Source organism: Biomphalaria glabrata, chromosome 16 (genome assembly GCF_947242115.1).
Source record: "Biomphalaria glabrata chromosome 16, xgBioGlab47.1, whole genome shotgun sequence".
In the NCBI taxonomy this organism is placed as follows: Eukaryota; Metazoa; Mollusca; class Gastropoda; family Planorbidae; genus Biomphalaria; species Biomphalaria glabrata.
In genome coordinates, this window is record NC_074726.1 from 11,748,845 (window position 1) to 11,771,969 (window position 23,125).

The 23,125-nt window shown below is 38.4% G+C and overlaps 1 protein-coding gene across 4 annotated transcripts in view; it reads right to left on the reverse strand.

Annotated features, from left to right (window-relative positions):
- The window catches only part of LOC106057244 (multiple epidermal growth factor-like domains protein 10), a 62,802-nt gene that overhangs the window by 38,805 nt on the left and 872 nt on the right, over nt 1-23,125 (reverse strand). For 2 of the 4 annotated variants that reach the window (XM_056013639.1, XM_056013637.1), the window contains exons 2-6: nt 21,736-21,855; nt 19,843-19,983; nt 17,840-18,043; nt 16,128-16,343; nt 6,690-6,896 (exon numbers count right to left, since the gene is read on the reverse strand). In XM_056013639.1, the coding sequence (XP_055869614.1) occupies nt 6,690-6,896; nt 16,128-16,343; nt 17,840-18,043; nt 19,843-19,983; nt 21,736-21,855 (888 nt within the window). Of the gene's footprint in view, nt 1-6,689; nt 6,897-16,127; nt 16,344-16,985; nt 17,121-17,839; nt 18,044-19,842; nt 19,984-21,735; nt 21,856-23,125 lie in introns of those variants that run through there. The other 2 variants (XM_056013638.1, XM_056013640.1) reach the window with 2 other exon arrangements.

Consider the following 23,125-nt stretch of genomic DNA (forward strand, 5'->3'; position numbering starts at 1 on the left):
CTCCTCAGCAAACAAGAAACTCCTATACTGTATATCCTAGATCAAGTATTTTAGTCTTTACTCTCTTAATGCTGCCATATTGAATGTAAAGTAACCCCTCTTACAAAAAGTCATGAGCTTCGTAAAGGAGGAATTATTGTGTTTTTTTTAACTTTTGTATGTTAAATGTTTATGTGTATAGTCACATAGTGTCTAGGTATATAGTCTATATCTTTATATATATATATATCTTTATATATATATATAATTTTTATATATATATATATATATATATATATATATATATATATATATTATGGGCGTAGCAGGGTGGGGGGGTTCAAACCCCCCTGAAATGAAATTCCCCCCCCCCCCGCAGAAGGGGGGATCGGAATTCAGTCATTCATTTTTTGCTTTGATTTTGTTTACTTTGGGTAACATATTAATACTATATCATCACTTGCCCCAGCGCAGCCAAGGGGTTTTGAGTTTAAAAAACCCTACCAGGGAGTTTGAGTTCAAAATCCCCTACCAGGTGGGTTTGAGTTCAAAACCCCTATTAGGGGGTTTTGAGTTTAAAACCCCCTACCAGGGGTTTTGCAGTTAAATCCCTCTCTTCTAAAAACAAAAAACAAAAAACAAACAAAAAAAAAAAAAGCAAACGGCAATCCCCAAATTCCAAGATCACAGTTAAGGAAGATTTTGATTTTATAATCCCCTTATTCAATATATAAAAAAAGCAAATTACACACTCAAAATAAATTCTTTGAGCGTAGCCAAAGGGATTTGAGTTTAACCCCCCACCCCCCACCTTTCAGTAGGGTTTGAAGCTAAAAAAATACCTCTTCAATATAAAAAAAAAGCAAATTACGCACTCATAACATTTTGAGAGTAGGTAAATGGGTTTCGACTCAGTTTTGAGTTTAAACGCCCATTCAGCGGGGTTTGAAGCTAAAAATACTTCTTCAATATGAAAAAAAAAAAAGTAAATTATACACTTAAAATGTTATGGGCGTAGCTAAATGGGTTTTGACTCAGTTTTGAGTTTAAACCCCTTTCAGTGGGGTTTGAAGGTAAAAAATACCTCTTTTATATTAAAAACAAAGCAAATTATACACTCAAAATTCTATGAGTGTAGCCAAAAGGGTTTTGAGTTTAAACTCCTCTCCAGTGGAGTTTGAAGCTAAAAAAATAATTGGGGGTTTTGAGTTTAAACCCCTCTCTTACAGATGGCTTTTCTTAAAAGTTTAAAACCCCTCCAGATGGGTTTGAGTTTTAAGTCTCCCTAAAGACAGATTTTAGGAGTCAGTTCTAGAGATCGGGTCTAAATCAAGGAAATCCTATGCCGAATTGGGAGAGGACACCTTAAGGTAAGGTAAGTAAGGTTTCGACAGAGCGTCGCATGAGGTTTGCGGGACATGTTTTCCGACAAAATGAATTACGCATACTAAGGGTTGTGATGACATCCTAGTACAACTTGGCGCCAGTAAGGCAGTAAGAATAGCATTTTAGGTTTTCGAAATAAACTTTTTAATAGCAGGAAAATTTACTGTAGATACCTCAGTATATTCATTTTGTTGGCTTTCAATACCAGAAATAGTGCTTCGCCCCGCACTGGGGGAACTGCAAGCGCTTCCCCAGACCCCTTTGCTAACATTGGCGAGGAGTCTACAATTTTCCAACTAACTCCAGGAAGAAACATTCTAGGGCATAATAAACGTCTTCCGAAAGAGTGAAGGGTCAGATGTAATAAAGATCATGTATACATACTATTTTTTTTTTCGCCGGATTGGGGGGGGGGGGCGGGGAGAAAAAAATTCCCCCCCCCCCGAAAAAAATCTAGGCTATGTCCATGATATATATATATATATATAATGTTGTATTTATATGTAGAAAATGTTTTACTTAGAAAGATGTTCATAAATAATACATAAATGATAAAAACAATTAAAATGAACTACACAATATATAAACCGATAAGGCTAACCAAAAAAAAACAAACATTTTTTGAAGGACAATACTTCCTTTAAGCAGATGAAGATTCCCGCAATATAAAAAATGTAATGTATATAAAAAAAGTAGATTAACTCGGGAATCATTCTAACACTTTGGCACCCTCAGCTCAAAGTACCTATGTGTTTATCAATTACTTTGTTTTATTATTAATTGGCACTTACATAATAAAGACATTTGGAACCAGATATAGACTGCTGATTTCTAGATCTAGAATCTACATCTAGTCTATACTAGATTTACATAAAAATATAACCAGAGATAAGATAATCTTTCAATAAACTTTAAGCAACTTTAAATTTAATCAGCAGCTCAGTCATCCATACACTACAGCTGATTTCTTCAATATGAAAAAAACAGTAGGGAGAGAGCAAAAGATAGGTAGAGAGAAGGAGCGAACTATTCTAATTCAATGTAACAGAGACTAGAATTCACTTTATGCACCCAGCTTATTTCACATTTTATTAAAAAAGAAGTGGAAATTCCGCCCCCCCCCCCAAGAAAAAAAAATAGCCGTTGAAAAATCAAGGGGGGGGGGGAAGGTTCGCTTATAGAGAACATTTAGTCATTTTTAGAGGATTCAGCCCCCGTCTCCGTGGCAACGTCTAGTAGTGGAACTTGATAGGTTAACAATGGGAAGCGAACTAGGCCACACAGTTCAGAAAAAAAAGGGGCCGTCATCAGTGTCAGTGAGCTGGAGTGGCGGTCTCCGCACTCAACGTGGCAGTTACAGTATAGTAATATGAGGCTAACTCTCCATCCTTAGAGCTGTCCACGGCCACTAATAGCTAGTGGGAACCAGGAACGAGTCGATGTGCGCTGTCTAGGCGGTAGGGTCCCCTAACTCGGTCCATGGCGTTACAGCTGGTGACCCTCAAACAAGACTTAGGCTGAAAAGCTCCCGGTCCAAGTCTGTTCGTTGGATAAAAGCCTTTCAACTATCAATGGAATAATGAGCGAAGGTACTCGTTTTCCAATAGCTCTTTTTTTTGTCCTTACAAAATATTTTCAATATGAACTTGGGAGATATCATCTTTCATGAGTCGTTAACAAACTTTCAACCGAGCAAGGCTTTGTCAAGTGGTAATATATGTATGTATATATATTTAGATAGATAGATAGATAGACAGATAAATAGATAGATAGATAAATAGATAGATAGATAGTGTTACGAATCTCACTATCCAGGCTCTCTGCAAACTGCACCATACACCACCAACTTAAAGAACTTGACAAGTCAGGGCTCCAAAATAACGTAAAGGTTTAATGTCCATAAATAACAGCCAATACTGTACAATTGGCAGCACGTAGAACAATACAAATAGCTCTGCGATAACAAATATCTCTCCGATACCACCGTTCCGCCGTATCAAGTCTTGCACTGGCCTCTCCGTCTCGTTCCGGGCTTGCACTGGGTTCAACAGTTCGGGACTGACTTCACACACTTGGGCTCGTTGTGTCGGACTCGATCACAGACCAAGATCAAGACGCCGTTCGTCTCAACTGTACTTGACAGTACTCCGCACTGAACCGTCGTAATGCTCCGTACAGAACCACACCGTTGAACTGTGCTGTAGTCGACCGTGTTCTGAACTCCTGTCGTGAACCCGCTTTCTGAACCTTGCTGTATTGAGCCCCTTTTCTCGACCGTCTTGACTGCGACACCTCCGCTCTTATATAGGGTCCCTACTGGCCTTCTCGAACCGGACAGAACGCCCCTCGACGTTTCTAGGTGGTCAGATGACTATAACTCTCGTGACGCTCCTGAGCTCTGTTCACGACGTCGATCCTTCTCTGACCGCCGTCGATCCTTCCCGAACCGCCGTGTTGATACTCGTCTCGGCTGACAGTCGTAACTCGTCACGGTTGACCACTCGTCTAGCGCTGGCCTGGGGCGATTTGCGTCGGCTGACTACACACACACCACTACCCCCATTTGTGCCACCACCAGGTTTATAACACTGCCCCCTCCTTAGATCTGTCCGTCCCGGACAGAATCAACGTCATGACATAGGCTGTAAAGTTTCATCGCTGCAGGCGGGGGTCGATCAGTGGCAGTTGGCTTGCCTCTTGAGCTTGATGGAGCCATCCATGTTGCAGTCAGCAATGGTCGCTTCCGTCTTCTCCTCCAATTGGCCTTCACCTGGTTGCATGGACGTCTTGCTTTCATCGCCATCCACGTTGAATTCAGAAAACGTTTTCTTCTTCTCCTCCAATTAGCCTTCATCGGGTTGCATCGATGTCGTTGTCGCATCGTCATCCATGTTGCACTCAACAAAAGTAGCCTTCTTCTTCTTCTCCGCCAGTTGGTCTTCATGTGGCTGCAGTTATTTCTTGGTAGAATCACCATGCACGTTGGACTACGCAAACGACGCCTTCTTCTTTTCCTCCAGTTCATCGTCCTCTTGTTGCAGTGACGTTGTGGTTGCATAGCTCTCTTGTCGGTCGGTACTGAGGACAGCCACTTGACACATGGAGAGGTATAGGATGTAAGGGCAGGGATTACCAAGATTGTTGACCAAAGAGGTGGCTTCATAGGGCTTTGCGAAGAAGGACTGGGATGGGCTTCAAATTCACAGGACAGGGAATTGTGGGACAGGTCATCATCTTCAGCCTTGTCTGGAGGGCATGCTTGTGGGGCAGGTTGGTAACACTCCTCGTGCAAAGGTCCCTCGTCTTCGGCTTCAGGCTCCATTTGGCTTTCTTTACCACCATCAGGACCTCTCTCTCTCGTCTTAGTATCGGGCCAATCGCTTGTTGGTTTTAGACCTGGTCGATGACTTTCATCGTGCGAATGTCCATCAACTTCAACGTCAAGCTTCCTTGGATTCTTTTCACCACCAGGGCTTCTCTCGCTGATCTTAGCATCTGGACGAACGTCTGTAGAGTCCAAGCCTCGCCGGTAGCTTTCATTATGTAAACGTCCCTCAGCAACAGGCTTGTAGGCAAACTCAGCGTTCTCTTGATCTGTCTCTTTCGGCTCCACAAGTCTGTACTCCTTGTTTTCGGATTCGCAGGCAGCACCACCTTCATCAGCATTGCCATTGTTACTGCTTATTGATTCACAGCATTGGGTGGGTAATTGTTCAATGTCCAACGATTGTGAATCTCCTTCATCTTTCAAGTCTCCTTGGTCGTACAAGGTTTCTTCCACCACGTCCATCGTTTTCACCACGGGGCTCGTCATTTCCTTCACTGAGGTACCCATCTTTTTAATCGCTCTACAGAACTCCTCGGTGTTCTTCTTCAATGTCACACTCATCTCGTCTAGCATGATACGGGTACTGGTGATCTGTTGCTGCATGCTACTGGTGAGCTGTTCCAGCAAGTCCGGTTCGACTTCAAAAAGATATGTGTCCGGATCTTCTTTTTCTTCCAACATGTCTTCTCGGAGGCGTGCTTGTAAAGTTTCCTTGTTACCATATACCTTCAGCCTTCGTCCACGGAGTTCTTCCTTCAGTTCTCTAAATTCAAGTTCGTACAGCAGTTTCAGACGAGCCATAGTAGATCCGATCCAATCCGATTCCGATCCGATCCCACTTCTGACACTAGTGTTACGAATCTCACTATCCAGGCTCTCTGCAAACTGCACCATACACCACCAACTTAAAGAACTTGACAAGTCAGGGCTCCAAAATAACGTAAAGGTGTAATGTCCATAAATAACAGCCAATACTGTACAATTGGCAGCACGTAGAACAGTACAAATAGCTCTGCGATAACAAATATCTCTCCGATACCACCGTTCCGCCGTATCAAGTCTTGCACTGGCCTCTCCGTCTCGTTCCGGGCTTGCACTGGGTTCAACAGTTCGGGACTGACTTCACACACTTGGGCTCGTTGTGTCGGACTCGATCACAAACCAAGATCAAGACCCCGTTCGTCTCAACTGTACTTGACAGTACTCCGCACTGAACCGTCGTAATGCTCCGTACAGAACCACACCGTTGAACTGTGCTGTAGTCGACCGTGTTCTGAAATCCTGTCGTGAACCCGCTTTCTGAACCTTGCTGTATTGAGCCCCTTTTCTTGACTGTCTTGACTACGACACCTCCGCTCTTATATAGGGTCCCAACTGGCCTTCTCGAACCGGACAGAACGCCCCTTGACGTTTCTAGGTGGTCAGATGACTATAACTCTCGTGACGCTCCTGAGCTCTGTTCACGACGTCGATCCTTCCCTGACCGCCGTCGATCCTTCCCGAACCGCCGTGTTGATATCGTCTCGGCTGACAGTCGTAACTCGTCACGGTTGACCACTCGTCTAGCGCTGGCCTGGGGCGATTTGCGTCGGCTGACTACACACACACCACTACCCCCATTTGTGCCACCACCAGGTTTATAACAATAGATAGATATAGATAGATAGATAGATAGATAGATAGATAGATAGATAGATAGATAGATAGATAGATAGAGATAGATAGATAGATAGATAGATAGATAGATAGATAGATAGATAGATAGATAGATAGATAGATAGATAGATAGATAGATAGATAGATAGATAGATTTGCATAAACGTCTATTAATAAATACATTTCACATAATGTAAATTAAAATGTAAATGAATGATACATACAATAGCACTATTACACAAAGCAATAAAAAATAACAACAACAACAACAACAAAAACATTTAAATAAAATAAGAACTTTTCAAACCATTAACTACTTTATACCACACAGAACACTAACCGCCATAAGCTTCGAGCTCACATAAAACAATTCGACTACCTTGAGCTACTGTCACGGCCAATCTTTTGATCGCAATACTGGTATTAGTATGGGGTACCAATGTCAAGTTTGGAACAATAGTTAGAGGTTCCTGGTATCGCATCACGAGAACATCATTTGAGTCGAACGTTTGCAGTTCAAATCTGCTCATCTGTTTATTGTCTGAAGCTTGAATACAAAGGTAGAGACGCAGCATGTTTGTTAAGTGTTTATCATAGAACAAAGCGAATATCAACTCACTCTTTTTAAAATGAATGGAATCTTATTCATGTTTTTTTTTCTCTTTTTTGATCAAGATAAAACATTGTATAATTATTCATTGTCGATGTCAACACAGGAATCTAAAAAAAAACAACAAAAAAAAAACATAAACAATAAAAAATAAACAGTTTATCCATTTGTCCTAATTATTTTTTTTATACAGAAAAATAAATTAGCTTTGGATAAATAAAAAGTAAATTTCCCCTTTCAGACCTTGCGATCTATATGGCAGATAAGGTCATCTGTTTCTGTGGCCAATAATTAACGAGCAGGGTATCATGTGGCCAGAACAACGACCGACCGCCTTAACAGACACTGTTTCAGAGGTTAAAAACAGAGTGTACAACAGGTTATACAACGAGAGACGAGCTACAAGGAATGATTAAAATCAACCCAGCTGGAGAAGAGAAAGTTCTTTTAATATTCAATATTCAGAAAACGAAAACAAGAAAATGTTCATAGTACAAAGAATAACTTGGTGCTCATAGATGTCAGAAGTGGGAATACAAAAGACTTGATACGGGCAATTTCGTAGCATGCCTTGGAACAAGATATACAAACTTAGAATATGATGTAATAATTGGTTAATTAGCTATTGGTAATTAGCTCAATTTTTTTAGCGGCCCCCGTAAGGGGAAAAAGCCGCTATTAGGTTTGTGCAAAATGTCCGTCTGTCCGTCTGTCCGTCTGTCCGTCTGTCACACTCAGATCTCGAAAACTAGAAGAGATATGAAAAATATTATTTCATCATTAAATCCGGCTTGAAAAGTTTAGGTGCAACGGCTACTTTTGGTTTTCTAAAAGCAAACCGTTTAATTTATAAAATTAATTATGCAAGCGATTTTTTCATAAAAATACACCAATTCTAAAACAATTACGTAAATGTAAGGGAGGCAATGTTACAATATGCTAACAAAGATGGACAATTTTTGTGTATTTTCAGTATCACTAAGTCAAATATATTTTTAAAATGTACAGGAAATGTTTACAACAAATACAAATAATAGTTAAAGACGTTTTTTCTGGTCAACTAGCTGCTAAAATTAAAAGAAAACATTTCTGTTTGTTTATAAAGGCTAATAATGCACTTTGTATGTAAATATCACGCACATTTTTTTAAATGGACTTTTTATGCAGCGATTTTCGTGCAGTAGCGTAACGTTGCAACATGATCAGGTGCTAAACCAATTCCTTAAACTTTTTTTAAAAATCAGATTTTATTTATTTTTTGTTTAGTGCCCCCATCCGAATAAAAGAAGCTTATTTTTGTGCGTTTTGTCTGTTGGTCGGTCTGTCCGTCACGATTAGATTTAAAAAACTAGAACTCTAAAAGCTATTGAAAATCTGATTTACCCTTTAATGTTCCTCCCATAACATCTCAATAGTTTTAAGTATCTAAAATTGATTGTTCCGGATTTTTTTGTGCAAAACTAATCAACGCCAACAAATGTTTGTTTGCTCTTCTAACTTATATTACATTCAATTTCCATGCTTAAACGTTGCAAAAACACATTATCAATAATATGTTGTTCCGTTTTTTATGTAAATAGCATATTAATGCTAAATCATAATCTCTATACTGACTTATATTTCATTAAGTGTAAAAATGTTCCGGATATTGTTTTATAAAACATGAATTATGCCTAATGATTGTTTGAAATCGCATAAGGCTTTTAAAAAAAGTAATTTACTAGAATTGATTACTGAAAATTACTTTTTAGACATTTAATTTTCTTGTAAAACATAACATAGAAGTTTTGTAATCGATAAAGAAAGTTCCGGATTTTGTTTCTTACAAATCGTCGCCAGAAATTTCCGAATTTATTTAAAAATCTACTAACGCCAAATAATTGTTTGAACTCCCTCTTCTAATTAATAAACAAATAATCTTCTCATTTACGAAATAATGTTTTTACGGATTTTTATGAAAAATATTTTAACTCACTACTCTCTTACAGTACATTTAACTTTCTACCTATAACATTAAAAAATCTAATTACCGTTAATATTATGTTCCGATTTTTAAGGAAAACAGAATCCAAACACCAAAGTAAGGTATGAAAATCTCTCCACGTGGCTGTAGTACATCTAATTTTTATACGAGACCATCCAAAAAATTTAATTAACGGTATTACATTTATCTGAAATTCTCTTTTTCTTTTACTATTTATACAAACATCCGGAACAATCTATTATATAAACTTTTCAATTGTGTTCATACCTAAAAATTATTGCGATGTTTTGAAACGTAAAATAAAGGTTAATCAATTTTTAATAACTTTTAGTTGTTTTTTTTTATATCAAGATAACGGACAGACCGACTGACAGACAAAACGCAAAAACAATGTGGCTTTGATCCTTTTTAAATAATATCTATTAGAACTCAGTGCACCAATGTCTATGAACCCTCGTTAAATATCTCGTGTAAATAAAGACATTTTTTTTTATGGTACCGGTACTAGCCTATTGTGAGGTAATGGAATTTTTTTTCTTTGACGTCATATGAATGGACTCTTTAAATGTAATGTTAAAAGAACGCACTCGGTGCACCAATGTCTATTAACCCTCGAAAAAATTGCTTGTATTAATGAAAACATATTTTAGTCTAACTAAGCCGTGTGACGTAGTGTTTTTTTTTTCCTTTGACGTCACATGGAATGAATTCTTTAAATGAAATGCTAAAAGAACGCACTAGGTGCACCTATGTCTATGAACACTCGAGAAATGGCTCGTGTTGATAAAGGTGATTTTTAGTCTAGCTAGGCCTTGTGACGTAGTGTTTTTTTTTTCCTTTGACGTCATATGGAATGAATTCTTTAAATGAAATGCTAAAAGAACGCACTCTGTGCACCAATGTCTATGAACACTCGATAAAAGGCTCGTAATGATGAAGGCGATTTTTATTCTAGCTAGGCCGTGTGACGTAGTGTTTTTTTTTCTTTGACGTCATATGGAATGAATTCTTTAAATGAAATGCTTAAAGAACGCACTCGGTGCACCAAAGTCTATGAACACTCGATAAATGGCTCTTATAGATGAAGGCGATTTTTAGTCTAGCTAGGCCGTGTGACGTGTTTTTTTTCCCTCTGACGTTATATGGAATTAATTCTTCAAATGAAATGAAAAAAGAACTCGGTATAGTAATGTTTATTAAGCCTCGTTATGTGACTCGCGTTTAAAAAAGGAATGATATCTTGATTTAGATCTAATCTAGATTTTTTAAACTAGATCTAGATTTTTATTACAGTATATCTAGATCTGGATTTATATTCTAATTAAAATTATTTTAGAGTCTAGATCTAGAATTTCTAGATCTAGTTTAGACTAAAATAGACTAGATTAAGATGTAGAATTTCAATTTCTAAACTTAAAGTGTAAAAAAAAAAAGTGTAGATTTTCATTTCCAAACGTTTTGATCAATATTGTAATGTTTTAATATACTAAAACTAATCTACTATTTTTTTTATTAAATTTAAATTTAAATTTACGGCAAATGAATCTTTGAAACATTATTACTTTTGACCATCGGATGGCTGCCTGGTCGTGCGGTTTGCGCGCTGGACTGTCGTTCAGATTTATGGATGGCCCAGGGTTCAAACCCTGCCCGCTCCCATCCCCCGTCGTCCTGCGGGAGGTTTGGACTAGGAAGTAATTATCTTCAACTCTGAAGGAACATCCGAAACGTGTAAAACATTTTACATCAAAATTAAATCACCTCTTGAATATTATTTGCGAATATGCAGATCCGACAGGGATCCGACTTCGACGGGGGCCGCCTCTGAGTTTGTGTAACACAAACTCTCTTTGTAATCTTGTTTGTTTTTGGCATTGTACACTAGAAAAATTTTACTTGACAAATGCTTGGTAGAAATTGAATCACTCCCCTTTATGCTTTTTCTAGATAATTTAGTCTTTACTCAAAACACAAAACAAATATTATTTAACTATAAAATATTCTTTTTTCATAAACACTTCGCTGGTACAGTGATGATGGTATTGGCTAGAGGAGATGTGTGCCCTTAAGTATGAATTCAAGTAAAAAAAAATATTTTTTTATAAACTGCATTTAAAAATTGATCACGACATCATTCACACAGATGTCCACGTCTTTCTCCTTCCCCCTTTCCCCGTTGGTTCAGATCAGGGATACGAACATGGCGCATTGAGAAAGCTAAAATATTTAAATTGCTCTTAATACAAAGTTACGAATAATATTTCTTATGGCAAAGTTATATTATTCTTAGTCTAGATCTGTTGCATATGAAATTTCATGACTGATCCAAACGAATTGATATAATTGCAATTAATATAAGATTTTTTTCTTTTTAAAAATATATTTTTGTTTGACATCATTTGTAACACTTTCGTTCATTATAAATATTTGCATCAAATTTAATTTGACACTAATAAAAGAATTGTAAACCTAAATAACGGTTGACCTCACATTCCCACTCGATGTTTTGGAAAAAAAGCTAAACTTTTTTTTCTCCTTCACACACACCTTGAAATGTTTAACAAAATGGTTAGCACCCTGGCAGAACCTGTGACGCCGCTGACCTCAAACTGTAACGGCGATTGCCGTTCCTATGGATACATCAGCTGCGTTGAGTTGTGGGAACTGATATGTTGGCGACATCGTTCCGACAACAGCTGATGCCCAGACATTCATCTCATTTTCTTGAGATGATCTATAGTCACGACTGAAGGAGTCATGTTTTTAAAACAAAATTTGAATTCTCGACCTGTTCAAAGACATATATGCACTACGCAAGACAGCATGGTTTCTGTCCAGGGCTTTTGCAAGAGAGGATTTAAGCAACTCAAGCCCTCACTCAAATGGAATTTGACGATGATGATGATGATCATAATTGCTTTCTACTAACAAAAGTTTACAAATATAGCATAAAATATGTACATTGAGTTACATAGGTTAAATTGACATACATTACCTACATATGGTAAAAAATAGAAAACAGAATGTTTCAATTTTTAATTGGATTCAATGCGTCCATAAAAATAAACAATAGACCATTCATACCATTATTGCTTTTAATTACTTTTATAGCTTACAAATATAATCTAATATATAAAGTAGAATGTTTGGCGTATGTATGTATGTATGTATCACTGGCGGATCCAGGGGGGGGGGGGGCGGTAGGGGCGATCGCCCCCCCAGTCGGCCGACTCCCCCTCCCGGAGGGGGGGGGGGCGAGCGAATTCACACAATTTGTATACGAATTTATTACTTATGTTAAAAATATATACTAATAATTTATATTTCAACCTATTTTTAGATTATTTCGCCCACCCCCTCTAGTATGCCGATTAGTGGGGTCGGGAGGGGGCGATGGTTTCAATCCCGCCCCCCCCATACACTTTCGAGTGGGGGGGGGCGGTCCAAGTTCTTTGTAGAAATCACAGCTTGCTAATAGAATTAATTTAATATCTATATCATTTAAAGTTGTTCTTGATTTTCTAACCGATCTTTATATTATGTCGTTCCCTGTTTGCCGAGTGGTGGGGGGGGGGCGATTACCTCTACTGCCCTTCCCACCTAAACCCTTTCAGTGGGGGGGGGGGGCGGTCCGTTTTTATGGAGAAATCATAGTTTGTGAACAAAATTAGTTGAATTAATATATACATTTATATTATGTCGCTCCCTTTTCTGGTATTTTGGCCGATTCGGTGGGGTAAGGGGGGGGGGCGATTGCATGTACTGCCCTCCCCACTATAGCCCCCTGAGTGCTGAAGGGGGGCGGTCCTATTTTTGTGGAGAATCATAGTTTGTGAACAAAATTAGTTGAATATGTATATAATATAAACTACGTATTGATATGTGACCCCTTGTATATTATGTCGTACGACAATCTAAACTCAAATTGTATCATTAGTAAATTTAAATGAAAAAGTGTTGTACCAGGTGGGAGGGGCGATACATGCAATCGCATTTCCCGCATCGGACAAATCAATACTTTTTCTTTTTGTATTATAGTTAAGAAATTACAAAATTTAAAAAATCGGTCACTGATATAATTTATATATAGTATAAATTAAATTCATATATTAAGTCGTCCCACCCCCATTCTTTAATGCCAAATGCAATCTTTAGCAGAAATTATTAAAGGAGCGAGGATTAATCGTTTTCACTCTACCGCCCCTCCCATTTCCAGACAGAGTTTATTTAATTTCACATGAATTTATCATATTTTTTTTAAGTAAGACTTAGCATAGGAAAAGTTAAAATTCAAACGAAATTTTTCAGTATAAGAGTCATGATTGAGATGAGTTATAAACTCAAATAATGTCTTCATAGTCACCTTTTACCACCCTTTACTCAATCTGATATTTTTCTAGTTAAATAAATTGGGACTATAACTCACAATTTATGCTCAAATATTATTGAATACTATTTATTAAATAATTCTTTTTTCGGCGGTGATCCCCAAAGCCAAAATCTAAATATGTGGAGTATCCTATCTTTTCAAGGAACAAATCGGTTTTATTTGCAATGTATTAAGGGCCTATAAATTCATATCAAAATAATTTTCAAGTACAACATTATTCAAAAGGTCCTTTTTTAATAGTATGAATAATGAGCTTCGAACTTCATTGATGAATAATGAGCTGTAGATGTCAGGAGAATACGTTTCTGCCGTGAAGAATGCAAAAAAACGCTTTTGGCTTTGCCCCGAACCCCACAAGAGAACCTTATAGCGCTGCCCCAGTTGTTTTGTTTTTCGCCGAAGGTAGAGAAATGCTGCTTTTTTAAAATTCTCATATATATATATAATATATATATGTGTGTGTGTGTGTGTAGTATGTGTGTGTGTGTGTGTACTGTACGCACGTTTATGCATAGGGTTAGGGTTTGGAAAAAAATCGCCCCCCCCCCCACTCCAAAGTTCTGAATCCGCTAGTGGTATGTATGTATGTATGTATGTCACCGTATAGAAATAAAGACCAATCTTAATAAAACTTTTGCGAAATGTTCCTTGGGTACCAACTTAGACAGTAGTGTATGTATTGTGGCCCTAAAACAAACTTAAGACCCTCAAAAAAAAAAAAAAAAAGACCAACTCTTATACAGCTATAGTATTTTATGGATCTAGACCTTGTTGACATGAGAAAAGATCGAAAGGATTTAGATCTAGATCTAATTTTAAGAACTAAACTTTGCACTTATAGTTGTTTTTTTGACACATGAAAATACAAAATATAGTTCATTGATTTCATTATTTATTAAAATTAACCTTCAAATTTGTTTTTCAAAAGCATTTTTACATTAATTCGTTATTTATATCTGCGAATTTAGATATCCCGATGCACATTCTTTCATTAGACATTACCAAATGGTTACACATTAACACATCTCTCTACTGAGTCTATTCCTAGGTCTAAAATTCTTATTGAACTGTAAGATAATAAAACTTCTTTTCGCAAAGATAATTTTATGCTTTAACACATGAACATACTAATTTTAGTCCATTCATTTAATATTTTAATCAAATTAACATTCAAATTTGTTTTTCTAAAGCATTTTTAATACATTTGTTAGCTGTTCGCTAAAGCTGCGTAGCTGTGTTGAGATAGGCCTATATTCATTCTTGAAAAAAGGTCACGCGTGCGCAGAGCAAAGCCTTCACGCAGCACAGAATGAACTCTATAAAAGCCTCAAGATCTACTTATACTTTAACACATGAACATACAAAATTAAGTCTATTCATTTCAAATTTTAATCAAATATGTGTAGGCCTACAAGCAAATGTTTTAATTTTAAAAAAATGGATTTAAGTAGATTAGCTATTTTGATTTGATGGCTTCATTCATACTATTTTTACATTTACACATTCGCTTTATTTATTACATTTCTATTTCCTTTAGATGTTTTAAAAACACTATCAGTGACTATATCGACAGTAATACGCAAATAAAGACCCGCGTGTCGCGGGTAAAATATGTCTAGTATTAAATATAATGTAGATATTGTGACATTCATTGCATTGACTTTGCACTATTTACCTTTGGTAAATATTTGGAAAAAGAATAATTGATTCATTGGATTTAATTAACGAAGCCATAAAAATAGACGTAAGCCATTTATACAATTTTTGCGTTCTACTTATTATCATCACCAGGCCTCCTTCAGTCGGAGAAGGTTCATCTCAAACGACAGGAACGACTGTGGTTTATCTCGTAGAACACTTTTTCGTGTGACACTCCCGTCCACCTATATTGCAAGTTAAGGTGGCTTTCGCTTTGATGGTAGAGGATCTGGCTATTTGTCGTTTTTCTTTCAGAGCTGAGGCCCATGTTTTTTTTTCTGTCCATAGCTTTCTTGGTCACTGTCTCTCTCCATCTAGTGCGGTCTAGGGCTATGTCTTCCCAGTGGTCAGTGTCAATGTTCACTGTTTCGAGGCCCCGTTTCATTTCATCACGTAACGGAGGTGGGGGCGACCAGTTTTTCTTGAGCCAGACGCGAATTGCTCATGGAGACTTTTGGGATGCGATTGGCCTCCATCCTGCGAACATGTCCTAGTCAGCGCTCTAAGTCAATAGAGCATTTGATCTTATAAACGGTAACAGTCAATATCCGTGTTTGGTAGACCAAAGGAACGGAATATCTGATACAGTTTGGGATCAGTAGCGCAGCAGGTTCTGTCATGCTGTAACACGGTGTGCCATAATCTGCATAAGGATGACCAGCTCCTGATATTTCCTCAGGGTTGTCTCCCGAAGCCTTTCTCGTGTTTGAGTATAGCCGCAAGGCAGCGGAGGTTTGGATTCAAAGTTTTCCTTCTCGTAGATGAGTAGCCAACTAAATCTAACGAGCCCCACCTGTCCAAGACTTACTGGTTTGGGCGCCAGCTGCTCGCCTTTGCACCTTCTCCTGTCGGTGGTCATGGTATCGCCAGGATTATTAATCTGAACCATATGTTACAATCTGTAGTAGGACTGGTTGTTAGAAGCTAGCCATTGTAAGCATTATATAGGTAATGATGGGCTTATAAACATTACCTCTTTCGGCGTTAACAACCTTGGGAAACTTTGCTATGTTTCTAGTATCTTACAAAACATACTATAAAATATAATGTAGATATAGATCTAGTAACAAATGTTGAGTTGACTTGAACTACTTACGTTTTATAAATATTAGAAAGTAGAATAATCTGACTGCTGTGGCGAATACCAATGTGAATCTCTGATTACTATCAAAAAAGAAAACAGTAGCAAAGCACTCGTCACTGATCAAGCCTGTGGTGGTCGGTCGTCTTCCATCCACCGCAAAAGAGGAGTCTCTAAAACCAGATCTCAGGGTCGATCCAGAAGTGGAAGACCTCAATGCCAAGTTTCGACCTGCTTGTTGAAGTAGTGTGTTAGAATCCATCTCTCTCTCTCTCTCTCTCTCTCTCTCTTTATATATATATATATATATATATATATATATATATATATATATACTTCTCTTCTTCCCTCAAGAGTTTCGACGAGAAGAAGTAAAGGAAAGATCACTCTCTTATTTCTGCGGATAGTCAAAAGACGAGAAAAACAAGAAGGGTGGGGAGAACACGTCGCTACGGATGGCTGCGCGCTGGACTGTCAAACCCTCCCCGCTCCCATCCCCCTATGTCCTGCGGGAGGTTTGAATTGGAAGTAAACTAACGTCAAGTCTGAAGGAACATCCGAAACATGTAAAACATTTTACAAACATTTTACAAACACTAAATAGCTGCAACGGACTTAACCATTGTGACCGAGAAGTCATGGAAAGAGATTAAGTTATTTACTATATATATATATATATATATATATATATATATATATATATATATATATATGTGTGTAATTGCAGGGCCGGACTTAACCATTGTGGGGCCCTATGCGAAACGGATTTCGCGGGACCAAGTTTGGTTAGGGAAGCGGATAATAAGTGAAATTTTAGAGTTTGTATTAGAAAATAAATTCGTCTATGCATTTTATTCATTCTTTACTACGTACATAATTACTTTACGAGCCTTGCGTGTAACAAAGTCATACAGTATATCATAATAATTCTGTTTCCTTGAAAGATCACGCTCAATAGCAAGAATTACCAAATGTTTCAATCTATCTTTGAGAATTGTTGACCTCAAATAATTCTTCATTAGTTTGAGGCGCGAGCAGCTTCTATTTCCGTTTATTTTAAGGACTTTTTCGTATATTTTGGATTTCGGGAGATTTCCAGGCGCTCCTTTTAAATCGACAGGAGGGTGCGGGAAATCTGTTTTAAGTTATAAAATGGTATAATTGAATAATTTATGCACCTTGAATTAGAGCGGGTCCTATGAAAGTGTGGATCCTATGAAAGTGCGAGGCCCACTGCGGTCGCATAGGTTGCAGTGGCCTTAGACCGGCCCTGCAAAAATAGCGGCGTATGCTACGCCGCCGGTCGACAGGTATCGAATATTTCGTCGCATGTGGCTATATGGTAGGGCTAGCGGCGGTGTCTTGGGGGCGCGTTGGCTGAATGGTAAAGGGCCTAGCTTTCGAACTGGGGGGGGGGGGATCCAAGGTTTGAATCCTGGTGAAGACTTTGATTTTTTCATATCGGGATCTTCGGGCGCCTCTGAGTCATCCTAGCTCCAATGGCTATCTGACATTGGTTGGGAAAAGCAAAGTCGGTTGGTCGTTGTACTGGCCAGATGACACACTGGTTAACCGTGGGCCATAGAAGCAGATGACTTTTACATCATTTGCCCTGTCAAGCTAATGAAGATGATGATGATTTTCATGATGATGATGGAGAAGAAGAAGATGATAATGACAATCTTCTGTACTACAAAGACACACAAATCAAACAAAAACTATCTCACCGCCACTGATATAAACTTCACAGAGGTAGACGGTGTCTCCGAATTTCAGTTTCACATTCGCCACTTCACCGATGGTCATGCAGTATATGTCTACTGAGGTATTGTCATAGTAGTTTCTGGTTTCTTTGCCTACGCCAGGGCACGAACTAAAAGTATTGTCAGAACCATTTCTTTGAAACTCGACACGAATGTTTAGATCTTCGACTATGCAAAAGAAATTGAAGCTAGAATTATTTATTTACTAGTTTGTAGAACAAACAATAATTTAAAAAGTTACATAAATAGCTTTTTTTTTCAAACTTAGATATGTACATAAAGGGTGAGTAGTAAAGAGCTGAATTTCTGAAGCGAGGGTCTTGTGTTCGAACATTGGTAAATGACGCTCCTGGGTTCATCTATCTCTAATAAGTACCTGCTATTAATAAGGAAAGATAATACCCATGTCGTTGTGCTGGTCTCATGACACCATCGTAAACCGTGGCTGACAGAAACAGATGACTTTTACATCATCTGCCACGCTACGTTATGGATGAAATAGTTCGTATAAATGTTTAATTTGCCCGGATCAAAACGCTTCCCCTCCAAAACAATGTTCTTGCCCTGAAATTCTAAGTCCTTTTTTTAATCGGTTTCATCCAACAAACGAGATGCCCGCAACCCCCCGTTTAAAAAGTAAGCACAAGTACTTCTAAGACCCATCAGTTGAGGCCTTCCAACCCCCAGTTAAAAAGTAAGCACAAGTACTTCTAAGACCCATCAGTTGAGGCCTTCCAACCCCCAGTTAAAAAGTAAGCACAAGTACTTCTAAGACCCGTCAGTTGAGGCCTTCCAACCCCCAGTTAAAAAGTAAGCACAAGTACTTCTAAGACTCATCAGTTGAGGCCTTCCAACCCCCAGTTAAAAAGTAAGCACAAGTACTTCTAAGACCCGTCAGTTGAGGCCTTCCAACCCCCAATTAAAAAGTAAGCACAAGTACTTCTAAGACCCATCAGTTGAGGCCTTCCAACCCCCAGTTAAAAAGTAAGCACAAGTACTTCTAAGACCCATCAGTTGAGGCCTTCCAACTCCCGGCATATCACGTTCCCCGTATATAGAAAAAATAGTTTTAAATGAAACGCCCCACCGCCAAAATCACAATGCCTAGCCATTGTATGTTGTAATGAAACAGTTGTCCTTGAATTCTAAAAATGGCAAAACTATATCTGTTGCCCGTGCTATGTTACTGTGAAAGTGTTTTTGTACGGTTTAACTTATTATCGAGGGTCCGTGATTGGTGGTGCGTTCATGATTCTCTGTAATTTTTAACTTAATGTTAAAGTAGCTTTCTCTCTTTAAGCAACTGTTACCTAGTGGTCATTATATTTGTAAGACATATGAAACATTTAGTTACATATACGAGATGAGAGATTGTTTTAAAAAGAATCTGAATGGTGGCCAGCCAAAGCAAAAGTCAAAGTCGGAACAAGTGTTTTTATGAATCCTGGTGAAAGTGGGAATTTTAATTCAGGGATCTTTGCCGCCTCTGAATCCATCCAGCTCTAATCAAAGCTAACTATGCTATGAGGCGCGGTGGCTAGTGGTAAAGCGCTTGGCTTCCGTAGTGGAGTCCCGGGTTTGAATCCTGGTGAGAGTGGGAATTTTAATTCAGGGATCTTTGGCGCCTCTGAGTCCATCCAGCTCGAATGGGTACCTGACGTTAGTTGGGGAAAAGAAAAGGCAGTCGGTCGTTGTGCTGGCCACATGTCACGCCCGTTAATCGTAAGCCGCGGAAACAGATGCCCCTTACATTATCAGCCCTATAGACCACAAGGTCTGAAAGGTGAACTTTTTTTAAAGCACGTTTGTAAACATTTTTTTAACATAGCTCTTAGGCGCATCAAAATTGCCATTTAATATACCAACAGACCTGAACTATTTAGATGAAAACAAAATAAAAAAACAATATTGAATGATGTTCAAATCGAATAAAGTCTAAACATAGTACTGTATCTCTACCTACTTACCCGGGTAGAGAAAGACCAGCTTAATGAAAGAAAAAAATCGAACTGTCATAGGGATAGTCACTTCGCTCATATTATTGAATGTCTTACATGTCTTGGAGCTGCGATCCGTGTAGACGGCACTATTACCTAGCACTAAATCCACTGGACCAGTGAAGAAGAAAAAAAAAAAGGGAAAAAAATACTTTAAAAAAAAAAGAAGCTTATATAAAGTCTAATTGCTTCAATGAGTTTGGATCAGTCATGTATTTAAATGTGTATTAGATCGAGACCAACAAGAAATCTGGGCGATTTATAATATGTTTATCAATTATTTTTGTTAAGCGTGATTTCATGCTTTAAGCTTTCTAAATACGCTCTGATCCTATCACTTACCAGGACCTGGAAAAAGAAAAGCATGTATGGGTGGCGGGTGGATTTCATCGTCATTGGTTTTTAAAAGCATTCGAAACCAACTAAAGGGGATCCAGCTGAATTTAAATTCAAGCCTCCTCTAGCCGACGTGCTAACCACTCTGCTTGTGAGTTAGTTGTGACAGAGAAGAGTGTATAGCTATATATTTTTTATATCATTTTTAGAGCGTCGACCTACAATTATAAAGTGGACTAATTCAACTTATACCCATCACTTCAGTCAAGTACAATGTCTTTCCATTTTTCAAGATACTAAACAAAATAATTAATTACCAAGAGTTAATAAACTAAAAAGTTAAATTTGTTTTCAAAATGGATCTTTGTGTTGTCAGGTAAAAGAAATAAAAAAAAATTGTTTGTCATATTGCTAACCACGTTACACCCTCGCTTGTTAACCTTTAGAAGGGGCGGACTAGCAATATTGACCATTCGGGCAAATGCCGTGTGATTGTCAAAAGAGCTGAGCCGAAGGCTCTTCGAGCTCTAGGCGTATAAGCCTGATTGAAAAAAAACTTTCTGTCTGGAAGATATCCAAGTCATTGCCTATGTAAAGCATTGCTATTTCCAATATATCTGGCAATCCGGACGCATGGACTAGAATGCATGGCCGAAGGCCGAGTACACCGGGAACCTCCGTAATTTTCTTATGTTGTACCAAGCTAACCGTGCAGGACTCGTCATTAGTGTAACGGTCCCTTGAGGAACGACGTGGATTATCGACAAGGACATGGAAGCTCTCTTTCAGCTCCGCACCGTGCAATGGGACAAGCTCTCGCATTCCCTTGGACATTCCCACAGGAGTTTTGTTTTTCTATTCATTTAGCCTAATTACTTCCCCAAGTAATCGTTTCCACCCGGGCGCCACGTTGAGGCAGATTAGCATCCTGAAGGCTTGGTACCAAAAGTGCCGGTAGGACCACAGTAATCATCTTCTTTTTTAAATTAGGTCAGTATGTTATAAGATAAGGGCCACATGGTTGTCATTACGGCACGTATTAAATTGTCAAAGGTTTTATAGTTTTCTCTTACAAAAGAAGCCTTCTGAGAGACGTATTCATATTTACTGGACAGCTATTGATATATTATCAACCTTAACATAATGATTCTGAGGACAGGTAGACCTAGAATTAGAATTCCATCATGTAATAAACAATATATGGGCCGGATGAAATAGAAATGCCAGGGCCGATTTTGACACCCACTCCGCCCCTGATAGTTAGCCACAGAAATAGGTGACCTTGACATCATCTGACCCATTAAACGCAAGGTCTGTAATGGAGGTACTTTACTTTTTCGTTTTGTAATACTTACCAAAATACACGTTACTGTTTTGAACATTCCCAATGGATGATGTACCATTGTACTTTGTAGTTTTATATAAAAAAACACCTGCGTATTGATGTAAAATTTCTAAATGCACGTATCTTTCATAACACTCTCGATGTACGTATATAGTCTTGAACCAAGATATCTATTTACTTACGGTACTGACACAAAGGCCCAAAATATCCAGGATTGCAGTTATCCAAGCTAACACAATCACTGTTGCATTTGAAATTACATCCAGATCCCATGAATCCTCTTTCACAAGTTTGGGATTGCACTAATGAAACAAAATAGCACTATTAATAAGTAGCTAAGTTATATCTAACATATAAAGTAAGGAATGTGTGTGTGTTTGTGTGTGCGTGTGTGTATATATGTAATAGTATGTATGTACGATATCTGTGCTTATCCCGCATGGGAGACGACCTCATGCCATAGGCGATCTTCTTCGGGGAATTTAAACGAGGGCGGCGTAACAGAGGTGGCACCGTAAGCGCTATAAAGATCAACCCAGGCGCAAATTTCGCCCTCAGTGCCATAGAGGAAAGTAGCCTGTACAAAAGGTTTGTGGAAACTTATTGGATATCCAAATGAAAACCCTTATTGAAGAAAGGCACAAAAGAAAAATGGACAACTTTAATAGACAGCCGTGGACAACGGCTTTGCAGGAAAAGTGACAAAATATGTGGGTCGCTACTGGGTTTGTGAAGTGATGCAAAACATTGCCCTAAATCTTGAACTTTGGAATCGAAGACATTACGTCTATTTAACACTATTATGTATTTTCCGAATAAAAATCCAATTCCTGATACAACTTTGCATACATGTTCCTTGGATATCTTTGGCCTCCTTCAGTCGTAGGACGACTATGGTTCATCTCAGAGCAAGTGAGATGAAATCCTGGGCATTGTTTATGGTCGGAACGATGTCGCCCACACAGCAGTTCCCCCCTCTCCGCGCAGCTGATGTGACCAAAGGAACGGAGTTGGATAAGCCTAACATATATCTATATATACAATTCTCTTCGTGGCCCAACCATGCGGGACACCACGAAAAAGTCATGGAAAGATAACTCTTTTTTTTCTGCAAGTGGGACTAGAGTTAATCCACGTAATGTTCTCGGCGACAGAGAGCGAGGCTCAGATAAAAAAAGAGCGGAGGGGGGGGGGAATAAGTCATCTTTCTCTTTATACATTCTCTAGTTGACTACATTGATGTGTGTATTTTTTACACGCGTCAATATCTGGTGTCATTAATATAGTTGCATGTTGTTTTTTTTCTGTAGCTTTGTTTTGATTTTGCTCCTTCGTATTGCCCTTCGTTTCCTAACGACGGCCACCTCTTCACATATATTTCGTGGAGTCAAACAGGTCTTTCATTGTAGTCGAAATTCCTGCATTAGGTAATTATTTATTTCTATCAGTCGCATATTTCTGGGAAAATGTCATCGACGAAACTGTTGCTCTCACAGGAAGGCTGTAAACTTTGTTTGCGGACATTTGGATAATTATGACGACGCTCTGTCCGTTGTTCTTACTCACGGAAGC